This window comes from Cicer arietinum, chromosome 8 (assembly GCF_000331145.2).
Source record: "Cicer arietinum cultivar CDC Frontier isolate Library 1 chromosome 8, Cicar.CDCFrontier_v2.0, whole genome shotgun sequence".
NCBI classification, from domain to species: domain Eukaryota; kingdom Viridiplantae; phylum Streptophyta; class Magnoliopsida; order Fabales; family Fabaceae; genus Cicer; species Cicer arietinum.
The window spans coordinates 9,058,574-9,074,774 of record NC_021167.2 but is presented as its reverse complement, the minus strand read 5'-3'; the positions used below and the strand labels follow the sequence as shown (position 1 = coordinate 9,074,774).

Here is a 16,201-nt window from a genome sequence, read left to right as displayed (position 1 = left end):
GTCGTAAAAATAAAAAGTAAAAATTAGAAGTTACTATATGTAATTTCAAGTTAAACGCATGTCTATGTGTTTTCTACCATAGAAACAAACCATTGCTAAGTTGAAGATCAAGATCCTATAAATCTTTATGATAGAAATATATTATCATCATTGTTAATTTAATAAAAAATAATAAAAACAAAAATGATTTAAATATTTAAGTGTTAATATTCTTTTTTCTTCTTTTTAACCGAGAACATACATTAATTAAATTATTTTCTCAATCGTTTATACTTATGACGAGTAACATCAATCAATCTTATATAAAATTTCAAACAATTTTTAAATATATTTTTTTATAGATAATATATGGCACCTTAGAACACTTCCAATAAAGGTTTATCTACAATTCATATAGTTTACATGTTAAGTTTGCATAACGAAAGACGCGTTTAATACTACATTTCCAATATTTTTTATTAAATTAAATAAATGTTATTTTGATGACTTTAAAAATAATTCTCACCTATAGAAAAATAAAATCTCATATAGTGGGACCCCATAAATTTGATTGAGTACTAATAGAGACAGTGTTAGAAAATAGAAATAGAGGGTTAGATTAGAGTAGCTATTGCCAGCACTTTTTCATTACATCATATTATTATTACTTATTACAACATTATTTAAACAAACTTGAAACTCCTTCCATTTTCTTCAACTTCATCATCTCATTATTAACACTCTTCTCTTTTTATTTTAAAAAAAGAAAATATCATATCATAATAGTTAGTAGGAAGAAGAAAGAAAAAAAATGGAACTTTCTCAACTTGGTTTTCTAGATGAGCTACTAGCTCCAAGAAAAGACACATGGAATGCTTTATCAACAACTGGTTTGAATGAGTTACTACTCCCTACTTGTTGTTACACCTTTGACTCTTTTGATGAAAATCTACTCAACAATCCATCTTTGAATCCTTCTTTTGCTTCATTCTCAACACCATTAGACCATAGATTTGAATGTTCTTATGGAACTGATGCTACAACACCATCATACCCTTTTGTTGATGCTTTTACTGTGCCGGAGTTTGATGAGTCAGCACCACTTTTACCTTCAATGGAGGATGAAGCTTTTGGTGGATTTCTTGGAACTGAGAGTAACAAGAGTTTTGAACAAACTAAAATCAACTGCAAAGTTGAGGAACATGTTAATGAGATTCCTGTCTTTAACATGGGTTTGTGTGGTGAGAAGAAGCAGAAATCTAAAAGGGTTGAAGGACAGCCTTCTAAGAATCTTATGGCTGAAAGAAGGAGAAGAAAGCGTTTGAATGATAGGCTTTCTATGTTAAGGTCAATTGTCCCTAAGATCAGCAAGGTGATTGATTCAATAGATATATAATCATAGGATTTGTTTGGACTTACTTATTTGAGTTTATCTAATTACATGCATTTGTATTTGTTACATAATTAACTTCTATAAGGGAGTTCATTCATTCATGATTTGTATTTTTTGTTTGATTTTTTCTATACAACCTTTGAACTAACAATGAAAAATGTAAATTTTTGTAAGATGGACAGGACATCAATTCTTGGAGATACTATTGATTACATGAAAGAGCTTCTAGAAAGGATTGGTAAGTTGCAAGAAGAAGTGGAAGATGGAACAAATCAGATTAACCTTTTGGGAATTTCTAAGGAGCTAAAGCCAAATGAAGTCATGGTAAGAAATTCACCCAAGGTATGTTTAAGCTCTAGTAACTCAAATCAATTTCTTGAACTAATGCATAATCTTAGATTAAGTTGCTGAATATAAATGTAATTAATGTAATGTTTTATTTTATCTTTTTTAGTTTGATGTTGAGAGGAGAGACCAGGATACAAGGATCAGCATTTGCTGTGCCACAAAACCAGGATTGTTACTGTCAACTGTGAACACATTAGAAGCATTAGGCCTTGAGATTCATCAGTGTGTTATAAGCAGTTTCAATGATTTTTCATTGCAAGCATCTTGCTCAGAGGTTAGTAAACTGTTTTAGTAGTCTCATTGACATGTTTGAATGTATTATTCCGACCGCAGAATTGATTCTAACATAAAACTACAATTTAGAGCTTGAGTGTGTTTTGACAGAATCACAGTGAACTATTGTGATTTTGTAAAAATTACAACTTGTAGCTTTTGTTGAATCATAGTAGCTTAGCTTACTGTGATTCCAAACATGCACTAAACTCTACAATTGATTTTTACTCTCAAATTTTATATTCCATGCCCTTTTAGATGAATGCATCTACATTCAACTCACTTATAGCTAGAATCAATTTTACAAAAATCAATTTTTATCGCCGGATAACTAAACACACATTTACTGTATGTTTGGTTTCACTTTGGATGCATCAAAAATCAATTTTAGAGGTGTTGAATTGATTTCACTTGCCGAATTAATTCTAACTTGAAGCAAAATTTTAGATATTTTGCCTCTACTATTAGTTGTTACTCTCAAATTTATTGTACAATTCACCGTTACATAAATGTACTAAACATAAATCATTTTACACTGATAACACTTTTAGGTAGTAATAATTTTGTATAATCACTTCATTCAAAATCAATTTTTATCACCATATAATCAATGGCACACTCAATTAATTGTTTGCATGCTTGAAACAAGACATGTTTCTTAACATATTGTTCTCATTTTTTTTAGGCAGCTGGTCAGAGAAATTGTATGAACCCTGAAGAGATAAAGCAATCACTATTCAGGAATGCAGGTTATGGTGGAAGATGTCTCTAAGGAGAAAGAAGAAATGCTGATATAACTATTTGCAGATGATGAAAAAGAGGCAAAATTTTCCCCTTGTGAAGTTCAAGGAATTAGGGTGTTAAAAAGTTGTAATGAGATTCCAAAAATAAGTTGTGGCTTTTTGATTGATGCATTCAATCTTAATGCTTTGCCCTGTATTTAACATACACTACTAGGGTAACTTTAGAACTAGCTTAGCTTCACTTTCCCTTTGTGATAAAAATCCACCTTTTCAGTAGCAATTGATAATGGAAAGTTGTTGCCAAACATAAGTGGAGAATCAAACTGTTTTTAAATAGATTCCTGAATATGCTTCTCTTTTCAAATTCCATTTTTGGGACATTAAATGCATGTGCAAACAGTAAAATTGTAAGTCCACTTGCAAGATTGGGTAGTCTCCTTGAAATAATCTAGATTATTAAGTTGAACATATATGTCCTATGAAGCATGAACAACGACACCGATAATAATTTGAGAAAATAAAAGTATTTGAATGTAATTATGTGTTGGAGTCGTATTTTCAAATATTAAAAACACATTTGAGGGGTTAACAGTTCAGCTAGTTTGAGTTAAGAGTTGAAGGAGTTGAGAATGAAGAACCCTGTTGATTAAGAAAAATACTAATTATACTAACATACTACTTTAAAAGTTGTGTATATAGTAATTATTGAAGGGTCTTATAAAAAAAAATTATTTTGAGACAATTTTTTTTGTTAAAGTGACATTTATTATGAGATGGATCGAGTAATATTTACATATAAAAAAAATATCAGACAAATTTTTAATATAAAGTGAAAGTTATAAAGCACGAACACCTCTGGAATTAGACGTGGCGTTGTATCTGACCCACGTCGCAGTCTAACAATCATACACAACCTCAAATAAGACTCTAAAAAATAAAACTTGTTTTTTCTTCGACACACCTTAGACCTCTTAGATACATCTCAAGTACAACTACACTATTAAAGATTCATCAAAACAATGATGATGAATGACGTGAGTTAAAAAGATGAAATTTAACTACAATATATTTAGTTTTTCGGTAGTAGATGCATCAATGAAGATTAAAAATTATCATGTATATATTGATGTTGGTATTCTAAGTTTTTGACATTAGGAGTGTCAATGTATGTTTGTTTATGTCGTGTCAGATGTCTATGTTGGAATATGTGGCTTCATAGAGTGTAAGTGTTAGAAAAACAAAAATTACAGTTCTGTCCCTTTTGATAAATGCAATTTTATCAATCCTGTTAAAAGTACAACGACAATGATGTGTCAGGTTTATTGAATTAGTTCAGTACGTTGTTTCCATCATGGCATTGCCAAATGGAAGATGGAAGCTGGCATGAAAAAGAAATTGGCTAACTAGATTTTTTGTGAAGACACAAAATGCTAAGTCAACAATAATTCAAATTAAGCATTGTCTGTGAGTATCACACTAATGTGAACACAAATTACCAACCATAGTGCATGATTACATGAGTTGACTAATAATACTTTTGAGGTCTCAGCAAGCTTATGTCTCAAAACATCATTATAAATTTTGGCTGATTGCTTATTTGGATTAATTTCTAAGAGAGATCAAAAATGTTATTCTAAAAGTATAACATGCTTGTGTATTTTTAGGTAGAATTAAGTTTCTCTTCAAAATTAATTCTAACTCGAATTTGAAATTTTGAACTTTTGCCACAAAATCAAATTAATTTTTAAGCCTTTAATTTATTTTTCAATTCAAATAAAATTTATGAATATTTTTCATCTATAAATCATTTTATAGTAATATCTCTTTTAATCAAAATCAAATTGAAATGTCAATTCATGGAGACACTTTTACTAAAGTAAGTTTATCTTGATTCCCAATGAAACCACATTTGCAACCTCCCCATGCTGTAAAAGTCATACCCCTGTTGACAATGTCTATAGATGAAGTGAAATTTAGGCATGTCTTTTATGTTTTATTTGCTTCTCTTCTTTTAGTCACATTGCCACTCAAGGAATTTTTTTGCAGTGTTCATGTGTTTGATTACTGAAATTGTAGTCATAATATAAAATTTGTTCTAGGCTCGTGTCATCACTATAACGGGTCGAACTCGGATCAACCTGGCCAATGTCATAAGAGCGTGGAAATTTCTCGAATTAGGACATCTCACAACATCTCACAACTAAACAAAAAGAATCTAAAGTGAAGGGTCACCATAGTTCAACTATACCTATACCTTCACCTCCAACCACACGAAATCAAGGATATTATGATTTTCCAAAAGTTCAAAATTTTGGATGAATGTTAAACTTCCAAACTACATATTTTCCAAAAGTATCGAAACTTTAAATGAATGTGAAACTTCTGAAAATGCAATTTTTTTAAAAGTTAAAAAAGAATTGATTATTTGGATAAATGTGTGAAACTTCCGAAATGCAATTTTTTCAAAAGTTTTAAAAAAAAATTAAACTTTTGAATAAATGTGAAAATTCGAAGTGTAATCTTTCTAAAGTTTAATAAAATTTCAAAACTTTAGATTAATGTAAAACTTTTAAAATACAATTTTACAATAAGTTAAAAAAGGAAAATTGGTTGAATGTAACTTCCGATGCAATTTTTCAAGAGTTGTTTTAAAAAAATAAAAAATTTACATAAATACAGAACTTTCGAAATAGTCAAAAATTTGAAATTGTTAAATATTAATAATTTTGAAAATTTTGATTATCTTAAGAGATGAGAGGTGAAAATAAGGGATGAGTGATAGATTTTTCTTAATCTATTATTACCTCAATGGAAAGACCTTTTTTGTGTGGTGGAGGATGGGAGCAACAACATACGATTAGTTTTTTATGTGTCAAATACAACATACTATTACTAAACAGGCTCAAAGGTGGGGGTCACAAAGGTTTGTGGGCCGGTCCACAAGTCTGGTAATATTAGAGAGCAGATGAGTATCCTCCAAAAAATGAACATATTTGGACACTCACATTCATGTGTCATCAATTACTCAACCAAACTAACCTCTAGAATTGGGTATCTTGAGAGCCACTAATTTAAATCAATTATTATTGGCATGTTTTTTTTATGCTGCATCTCTTTATTTTTAATTTTAATTGTTCATTTTTTTTTATAAATATTTTATATTGTTTTTAAATTTTAATGGTATACACTACCAAATGAATGAGAGAACCAATCAAAGATAAAAAGTATATTTGAAATTAACTTAATAAGTTTTTATTTGTATCAGTATAAAACTATCTTAAAAGTCATTAATTTTAAATTCAACAGATAAATAATGATATTGTTAGGTTGAAAGTTTTGTCTTAAATTTGAACTTGAAACTTCACAGTTATGTAAATTAATTAATAGTAGAATTTATCATCTCTTTTAAGATAAAAAAAATCATCTTAAAATATATATATATATATATATATATATATATATATATATGTTAATATATTATATTCGAAAGAAGAAGAAAAAAGATTAGTAGTAAAGCAGTCTATGCATCTCACTTATAATATTGTATCATATTTATTGAAATGAATATGATCCATTTCATTTCTAGAATGAAAAAGTTTCATGCTGGATGATGTCTTTTAAACTAAACTTACTACTGAGACAAGTATATATGAACTTGATTTTAGTCGCAAGTGCAACAATATTGATAAGAGAACCGGGATCAATGACTTAAATATAAGTAAAAAAAATACATGTATCAAATAAAAAGGGCATATATATTTGACTCAAATTTAGATCAAATATGTTTATTTTTTTAGAAAATATTAAAAAGTGCCCTTAGAGCATTCACAATGGTTAATTTATATGATTAGTGTTTAAATAGGTCTTATATAGGACTACACATCACCCATTTATATTTTTTTAATAATAGTATTAAATAATTTTTCAACCACTCTCATTCAACACTTATAAAACATTATTAAATAAGATTCATTAATAATTTTATATCATTAATTTTTAACAATAAAAATAACAAATACATATTATTTATATTTTTTAGTGGTGAGATCCGCAACTCAGAAAAAAAGAGTGTCTATTAAAAATTTGGTCTCTAATAGTTACTCATATTAATCATTCTACTTTTGCCCCCAAATATGTCAATTGTGCGATTTTAACTCTTTAATTTAAAATTAACTATTTTAACCCCACATTTACTCAATTTATTGATTTGGTAGTCACCTCATTTTTTATTAAAAAATGTTGACATGGCACATGTTAAATTATGAAGTTATTTATATATGACAAAAAAATTAGAGGTCACGTGACCTTATTTGCAACGGTCATAAGAGCTTTCTTCTTCCTTCATTATCCTTAGGTTCATCACGTTCGTCCTCCTTCTTTTCTTTTCTCATTTTCTTCACGTGACCTTCTTTTCTCTTTTCAATTCAATTTGTTTGAGCATGATACATAACTTGTTTTGATTTTGAAACCTGTTTCCAACATCGAAACACTCTACTCGACGCGGTGTATTATTGCAGATTATGCACTATAAATAATGAATATTTACTGAATATACATCATTCTTTATTAATTGAGAAAGAAAATACAATATGAGTATTTATAATGGCCTATCAACAAAATAGTTATAACAACCAAAAAAGTAAAGGCATGATAAAACTAACTAATATAAAACTGACTAATATAAAACTAACATCCCCCCTTAAGATGGAGAATGTAGGTTAAGAATTCCCAGCTTGTTAAGAATTGAATTGAATGCTGTAGGTTCAAGAGGCTTAGTAAAGAAATCTGCCAGCATATTTGATGAAGATATGGGCAAGAGTTTGAACAATCCAGCTTGCAGTTTGTCCCGAACAATGTGACAATCAATTTCTATATGTTTTGTTCTCTCATGGAATGTTGGATTTGACGCAATGTTCCTGGCTGATTGATTATCGCAATAAAGAGTCGTAGGGGCAGAACAATCCATGTTTAATTCTTGCAAAAGAAATGTTATCCATTGAATTTCACAAGTTGTTGATGCTAATGCTCTATATTCTGCTTCTGAAGATGAACGAGATACAGTGCTTTGTTTCTTAGACCTCCACGAAATCAATGATGAACCAAGAAATATACAAAACCCAGTAACAGACCTTCTTGTTTCTGGGCAGGTTGCCCAATCAGAGTCGCTAAATGCTCGCAGTTGAAGCCGGGACGCCGATGAGTAAAACAATCCTTGAGCTGGTGCAGTTTTTATGTATTTGAGGATCCTCATGGCTGCCATGTAATGGTCTTCAGTCGGTGATTGCATAAATTGACTAAGTTGTTGCACGGCGAAGGTGATATCAGGTCGTGTGTTGGTCAAGTAGATAAGACGTCCAATAATTCTTCTAAAAGAGGTTGAGTCATGAGGTTGTGCCTTTGAGTTGTATAGAAATTTGTTGTCCTTGATCATAGGTGTATTGCAAGGTTTAGCGCCTAATAATCCAGCGTCTGACAAGATATCGAGAGCATATTTACGTTGACATATGTGAATACCCTCCCTTGAACGAGAGATCTCCAATCCAAGAAAGAACTTTAAGTCCCCAAGGTCTCTAATCTGAAAAGAAGAATTTAAAAAGGTTTTAATCATATTGATCTCTAATTCAGAATTACCTGCAATAATAATATCATCTACGTAAACCAACAAAATAGTAAAAGATTTTAATGTTTTGAAAATGAATAAGGAATGATCATGTTTTGAATGTTGAAAACCAAATGATATCAAAGCACAAGATAATTTGGCAAACCATTGTCGACTCGCTTGTTTTAAACCATACAATGATTTTTTTTAAACGACAAACTTTATTATTATTATGACTCAAATAACCAGGAGGAAGTTTCATATAAACTTCCTCATGAAGGTCACCATGAAGAAAAGCGTTACTAACATCTAACTGTTTTAAAAACCAATTATTAGTGGCAGCCAAAGCAAGAAGCAATCTAACAGTAGTTAATTTGGCCACAGGAGAAAAAGTGTCTAGAAAATCAACACCTTCTAATTGAGTGAAACCTTTAGCAACAAGTCTAGCCTTGTGCCTTTCAATAGTACCATCAGCCCTATGCTTAATCTTATAAACCCACCTACATCCTATGACATGTTTATCTTTAGGCAAGTCAACTAATTCCCAAGTGTTATTAGATTCTAAAGCTGTAATTTCATGTTGCATAGCAATGACCCAATCCTTAGATTTAATGGCTTCATGATAAGTTTGGGGTTCAACAGCACTAGTCATGGCATGAATATTTTAAATGAGTAGAAGAAAAAGATTTATAAGACAAAACAGAAGATAAAGGATATAAAACAGCATCAGTTGTAGAGTTAGTAGCAGTACCTGAAGAGTTTAAAATATTACAATGAAAGTCCTGAAGGTAAACAGGAAGATTTTTTGGCCTTGTTGATTTGCGAATACTAGGTGGTTTAAAAGGCTCTTCATGTGCAAAATTATTTTCATCACAAGTAGGCATGACATTAATATCATTCAAATTAGAATTACTCAATTTACTATGGACAAAATCTAGTTTTATAGGTTCAAGAAGGAAATTAAAAGTGCCAAAATCACCGCAAGAGGATAAATCACTGTTAGAAGAATCATTACTAGAGAAGTATGGAAAAATATTTTCATGAAAAATAACATGTCTAGAAACTAGAATTTCCCTAGTATGTAAATCATAACAAATAAAGCCTTTAGTGCCAAATTTATATCCAAGAAATAGACATTTTCTAGATCTAGGATCTAATTTAGTCCTATGTTGATGCAAAGTAGAAACAAAGCAAAGAGATCCAAAAACTTTCAATTCATTAAGAACAGGGAGGTGTTTATATAGCAACTCATAAGGGCTATAATTATCAATGGATGCTGATGGTAATCTATTAATGAGATAAATGGCATGTTTGACAGCAAAAGACCAAAATATTTTTGGAAGATTAGCATGAAAAAGCAAACATCTAGTAACATTTAAAATATGTCTATGTTTTCTTTCCACGATAGAGTTTTGTTGTGGAGTTTCAACACATGATGTTTGATGTAGAATTCCAAATTTTGCATAAAATTCAGGATATAAGAACTCAACACCATTATCAGTCCTAATAACTTTGATAACTTTGTCAAACTGATTTTTAATTAAAACAACAAAATCATGCATTAACTTTCGAGTTTCAAATTTAGCTTTCATAAGATAAATCCAAGTGTGTCTAGTACAATCATCAACTATAGTTAGAAAATATTTATGACCATGAATAGAAGAATGAGACAAGGGTCCCCAAATATCCATATGAATCAAATCAAAAGCGTTATCAGAAATAGTATTACTAGCATAAAAAGGTAATCTAGATTGTTTGGCAAGATAACAAGAATCACAAATTTTATTAGAGTTGAAACTCACATATGGAAAATGTTTACAAATATGAGTAAGAACATTATTAGAAGGGTGTCCTAATCTAAGATGCCATAGATCAAAAGTAGCATGTGACGATTTAGAATTTAAAGAATACAACACAGAATGTTTGACATTATTAATAGGTTGTTGTAGATGGTATAAACCATTCAAAAGCTTAGCATGCCCAATCATCTTGGATGTAGGGTCCTGAATATCACATTTAGAGTCAACAAAAGTTAATTTACAATTCAAAGAAGTAATTAATTGCTGCACAGAAATAATGTTTAAGGTAAAATCAGGAATGTATAAAACATTGAAAAGTTTAAATTCATTTGTGAAATGTACAGTTCCTGAATGTGTAGCTTTAACAGTATTTCCATTTGGCAATGTAACATGAATTGGTTTAATTTCATGATAAGTAATAAAATTTTTGGAATTACAAGTAACATGGTCAGTAGCGCCAGTGTCAAGAATCCAATAGTTTGGAGAAATATTACCTAAAGCAGAATTCTGTTGATTAGAGGAAACTCCAGCAATTTGAGAAATTTGATTTGTAGGTTGAGATTGATTTTCAGAAAAGGAAGCAGATTGTTGAAGTAAAAGTTTGAGTTGATTAATTTGGTCAGCAGTAAATTGAGAGACATTACCATCAGATGGATTGGATTTCGGAGAACTATGATCATTAGGAGCAGACCCAGAATCATCATCAGTAATTGAAGAATTGATAGATTTGGTGTTCTTGTATCCAGGAGAATATCCAGGCGGAAAACCATGCTTAAAATAACAATGATCAACAGTGTGTCCTAGCCTGTTGCAAAAAGTACATTGTCGTTGAGGAGCTCCACCTCTGCCCCGACCAGATCCGCGACCTTTACCACGACCTAAACCATTTCTCGGATTAGCATTAGAAGTACCATGGATGGAAGAGTTCATTAAAACCTTAGCATCAACACAAGGACCAGAAATTTGTCGTTCTTGCTGTAAAATTAAAGAAAATGCTGTGGTTATATCAGGTAGGGGATCCATCATCAAAATTTGGGTTTTTACCGTATTATAATTGTCACTGAGGCCTTTTAAAAAACAGGTGAGGGCTTCAGAGGATCGATAACCTAACATTAATTTTTGTAAACTACACTCAGATGAAGAAGAGCAAGAACAATCTGTGATGGGTCGTAAAACCTCTAACTCCTCCCAAAGAATACTCCAAGCAGTAAAGAAATCAGAGACCGATTTATCACCTTGTTTAATAGAGTGTAAATCTTGAAGCAGATCAGAAAAACGAAAATGGTCTCCTTTAGAAAAACGATTCTTTAGATGATCCCATAAACTTTTTGAATTCTCAATGTGTATTGTACTTTGAGCAATAGAAGGAGAAAGAGTGCGAGTAATCCAAGAAATTACCATCATATTGCAGCGCTCCCAAGCATCAAATAACACATCATTTTCTGCCGGCATCGGTAACTTGCCGTTGATGAATTTCGCTTTGTTCTTGGAAACCAACGCACGTTTCATCAAACGGCTCCAATTGTAATAATTTGGCCCTTGTAAAGTTTGATTTATAAGAAAAGCGCCCGGATTTTCGCCAGGATGAAGGTAATATGGCGATGATGGATTTTGCGATTCATCTTGAGAAATAGTTGCAGAGGTGGTAGATGAATCATCATCATCATGAGAACCTGCCATTGAAGCGTTCGGCGAAGGAAATGAGAGGAAAAGAAGCGCAAAACCAAGAAGAGAAAGAAGAGGAAGAAGGTGCGATTTGGATTTGGAATTTTAGGGTTTAGAGTGTGCTGCGTTGTTCTGTTTGGAATGTGGAGATTTTTATTTTTTATTTTGAAAATTTAAGATTTTTGACAAATTGGGTTTAAAAGTAATAAAAAGGAAACTTCTGATACCATAATGAATATTTACTGAATATACATCATTCTTTATTAATTGAGAAAGAAAATACAATATGAGTATTTATAATGGCCTATCAACAAAATAGTTATAACAACCAAAAAAGTAAAGGCATGATAAAACTAACTAATATAAAACTAACTAATATAAAACTAACACAAGGTAGCATAAGTATATGGCAATGCCTAAACAGTCATCAAAATATTCAAACATTCAAAATAACAATGCCTAAAAATATGGAACTTCTTCATCGATGCTACCTTCTTAAATTACTCCATCAATGTCCTCATATGCAATTTGTTGAACTTGTTCAACATAACTTGGACTTCCAGTTTCCAAATAAAAATCAACAACATTGCGAGCCTTATAGTCATTTATAAAATAAAAAACTGATGCATACTGTCGGCAGTGGCATAAGGAGAAATATGATTAAGACGGTCTTGTTAATGACTCTAATGTTGAGTCAACCTTAAAACAAAGCTGTCTGATGTCTCTAATAATATAAAGTCAACGTAAACTAAGATCCATTTCCCCTTGACTTCAAATGAAGTGACTTTTAGGCGTGGTTTTCAGCATGCTCATTTGTTTCTGTTTCTCAATAAGATGCTTATTTGTTTCTCTACTGGTTACATTCCATGCTAAGATTTGCCTCCTCTAAATAAGTATACTAGTAGAATAATATCAAGGATTGATACTTTACACACTCATACTATTCCAAAATTGACCTAAGCATACTCTTTTTTTTTTTTTTTTGTCACGGTAATGGTCAAGCTGAATAACCTAGATGAATTCAAGACAATTATTTCTATATAGCCTCATCTAAATGCATTGCACCTATAAATTTGTCATTAACAGATTACAATGGAAGTCTGGAACAAGAGAAAAGCGGATTGCTCATTCTATTAACTACAGACAAATGCTACAAAACTTGGGATTTTGGAAAAATCAGATTTTGATTACTAAGCTACAATGTCTAAAACTTTCAGAGAAACTACTATATACATGCAATTATTCAACAAGTTTCAGTCAACTAGCTCGAGAAAAGCCTATTGACTTTCACATTCAACTCCAATGTCATCATCATGGTCTTCATCAGAACTACAAGTGTTGCCCATAAAATTGGATTGTGATTGTTGAAACTTATTGATAGCATCTTTAGCTTCAGAAACCAATGCAACTTTTGCAGCCTTAACAACATCCCTTTTCAGAATGCCGTTTCCTACTCCAACTATGGACATTTTTGTCTGAACAGATGCTGCTCTTCTCCTAAACTCCCTACATCTTAATTGATTGATATATTTTTCATGCTGCACCTTGTTCTTTACTTTCTTTAGCACAGGTGGACTAACAAGATTTTGAACATTTGAGCCACTAAATCTAGAAAGAGACATCTTATGGTTTGATGATGATCTTTCAGTGCAGCTTTGTAGCAACCCTTGATTTTCCTTTTGCTGCTTTGGAGTACAAAGTGCTTGACTAGGCAGAAAAGCATTATTATTAGTAGAAAAATCAATGTTGGGTTCAAGAACAGAAAATATGTCGCCTTCACGGTCTTGATCAACTTTAAGATGGCGCTGCAATAGATTTTCGATAGTCTTCTGGCCAATGTAGCTTTTTGGTTTGAGAAATTTTGATCTGCCAACCTTCTTTTCAGTAGGTTTGAGCAGTTTACTTGCAGATATTGAGAATTGATGAAGGGGTGATGAGTTTATTGCCTTCGCCCTTGATCGAGGCTGATGTTGAGGTGGCGTATTGAAGTCACAGTTAATTCTATTGAAGCAATCTTGTTGAGATTTCCCAGGTACCTACAAAAGATTTTGTACAACAATTTCAATGAACAGAAGAGTAAAGCACATCTACATCTATCCGACAATCAATTAACCATCAACAAAATATAAATTTACATTTTTCTTTGTAATGGTTACAAGTAACGTTTTTCTTTGTAATGGTTACAAGTAACGTTTTTCTTTGATGAGTTTATTACATATAGATGTGCAAATGGATTTTATATCTAACTAACATATTCACTCATGCAAGCTTGATGCTTGAATAATGCAAATGCTCACAAAGATCACTTAGTCATAGAAACTCTAACATCATATCATAAGTAAACTATATCAAAGGGAGATAGCAACAGGAGGACAGATATATTCTATACACACACACACACACACACAACTTTTATATAACAGCATTGTAAAAATAGTTATACATCCAGAACATATCACAGCTAATAGTTCTGATTTTCACAATTGAAAGCAACTGAAACGTGTTCTGACACCAAAATAAAAACAATGTTTGGCCTATAAAATTACATAATCGTTTAACCACCTGTATCTTTAGCTGTCAAGAGACTGATTCTCAGGTAACATTTCTAGCATCATATTTGTTTTGTTAACATTAAAAAAGATAACAAAACATTGGCATAAAAGAAGGAAGTTATCAGCCACAATCATCATCCTTGAAGTGGCAAGCCTTAGTCAAAGACTGATCCTATATAAAGCTTAGAGATTATCCAACTGAATTTTGTTTCTTCCAACAAGACTTCTTCTCATATACACTACCCAGTTCACACCTAGGACACCATGCTAAGAGATTCAGTGCATATTTGGATTCACAGATAGTTTGGCAGAATCACAACATGTCATCTTGATTACAGCAAAATGTACACTTTACGCTTAAGAGCTTCAACAAAATCACCGTGCCATTATGATTTCGGCAAATTCACCGCCATTCCAAACATGAACTCAACTATCTATCAAGTGTGACAACTTTGTTGGTCCTTAGGGTACTTTAAAGGGATTCTATTGAAAATCATAGTTGAGCCCAAGAGAGAAATAATTAAACTTGAAATGATAGTGTGAAGAATATGATACAATCATACAATTAGGATAAGATACACTTTTATATAGTGATCATAAGGTAACAAACATAAACAACTTCCACCTAATCATACCTAAAACTAATTCTAACATATATCTAACTATAACAGATTCCAAATTATACCTAAGAGGTTTTGGTTTCGCAATTAAAAGAGAAACATAATTCCATAACTTAGTTAGTCATTCATGAATTATATGACCAATTCTTCCTCTAAAAGTGCAATCTTATAGAGAGAGAGAGAGAGAGAGAGAGAGAGAGAGAGAGAGAGAATATACCAGTTTAGAAACGTTTTTCCAGAAATGGGGACTAGGTTTTGCAGTAAAATAAGCTGTATGAAGAGCCAATTCTTGTTCCTTTGTCCACCCTTCTGCAATTTCACCACCGCGCTTTCTTTTCCCTTTCACTCCACCTTCAACTTCTTGCTTCCTCAACCCTTGCACTATTTCACGGCCACCGCTATTCCTTTTCCCTTTTCCACCATCTTCAACCACAATTCCCTCATCGACAACCCCACTGTTCACCTTCATTTTTACATCACCACTCTTGACTCTCACCAAATCACGGGAACAAAATTCGCTCCTTTTAACATCGATTTTCTTCTCATTATTAGGAGGAGCTTTTTGATTTGAGAATCTAGAAGATCTTCTCAGGGAGGGAACCGTATCGTTTAACCTTGGTGATTTCCTTACACCAACTGTGGGGGTTCTTGATTGAATTGAAGATTTGTTTGTAGATTTAGGTTTTGGGGTGATGGGGTTGTTGTTGTTGTGTTGAAGGAGAAGGAGCCTCGGTGATCTTCGTGGCGTGGTTGGTGGGTTCACGACGGTGGAGTCTCTGTTTGGCATTTTCGCAAACACTTGATGTGGACAATACGGAAGCGGAGAAAATAGCTTGTTGTTTTTGAGAGGGAAGAACGTGAATTCAAACTTGTTTTGGGTTCTTACGAAATGGGCTACAAACGCATTGTCCTGAGATGTTCTTACCAAGGCCCAAAGAGGAACCTTTTCATAATTGAATATATTTTTTATAAATTACTTAGATATATTTTGTCCAAAATAAAATATGAAAAAATATTGCACCAAAAAGTTACGAAATTATATTTGTGATCTCTTTTATTGGAGAGGTATGAAATTTTAGTTCTCAATTTTAATTATTGGATCATGATTCTAACAAACTGTTAGAAAATATTTTATTTAATAATAATATTTAAAAAGTTATTAACAAGTTGCTTATTTGGCCCTTGGTCTGTATCTTGTAATTGTACAATCTTTCTATGCATCTTGCGAAT

General features: G+C 31.8%; 2 protein-coding genes across 3 annotated transcripts; one reads left to right on the top strand and one right to left on the bottom strand.

Annotated features, from left to right (window-relative positions):
* The first annotated feature begins 608 nt into the window (after positions 1-608).
* LOC101505299 (transcription factor bHLH93-like) lies at positions 609-3,100 on the top strand. 2 transcript variants are annotated; one of them, XM_012719164.3, is made up of 4 exons: positions 609-1,351; positions 1,547-1,696; positions 1,827-1,994; positions 2,679-3,100. In XM_012719164.3, exons 1-4 carry the CDS (start codon positions 791-793, stop codon positions 2,763-2,765), a joined length of 966 nt encoding a protein of 321 aa, XP_012574618.1. In that variant the 5' UTR covers positions 609-790; the 3' UTR covers positions 2,766-3,100. The 2 variants fall into 2 exon arrangements, with proteins under 2 accessions (XP_012574618.1, XP_004512545.1); XM_004512488.4 differs by having other exon boundaries at positions 614-1,351; positions 1,547-1,714.
* A 6,992-nt stretch (positions 3,101-10,092) lies between these two features.
* LOC101504988 (uncharacterized) lies at positions 10,093-15,863 on the bottom strand. Its single transcript, XM_004512487.4, has 3 exons — positions 15,189-15,863; positions 10,629-13,835; positions 10,093-10,338 (listed from the first exon to the last, which is right to left on the bottom strand). The coding sequence occupies exons 1-2, from the start codon at positions 15,756-15,758 to the stop codon at positions 13,077-13,079; spliced, it is 1,329 nt and encodes a 442-aa protein (XP_004512544.3). The 5' UTR covers positions 15,759-15,863; the 3' UTR covers positions 10,093-10,338; positions 10,629-13,076.
* Between the last annotated feature and the right edge of the window lie 338 nt (positions 15,864-16,201).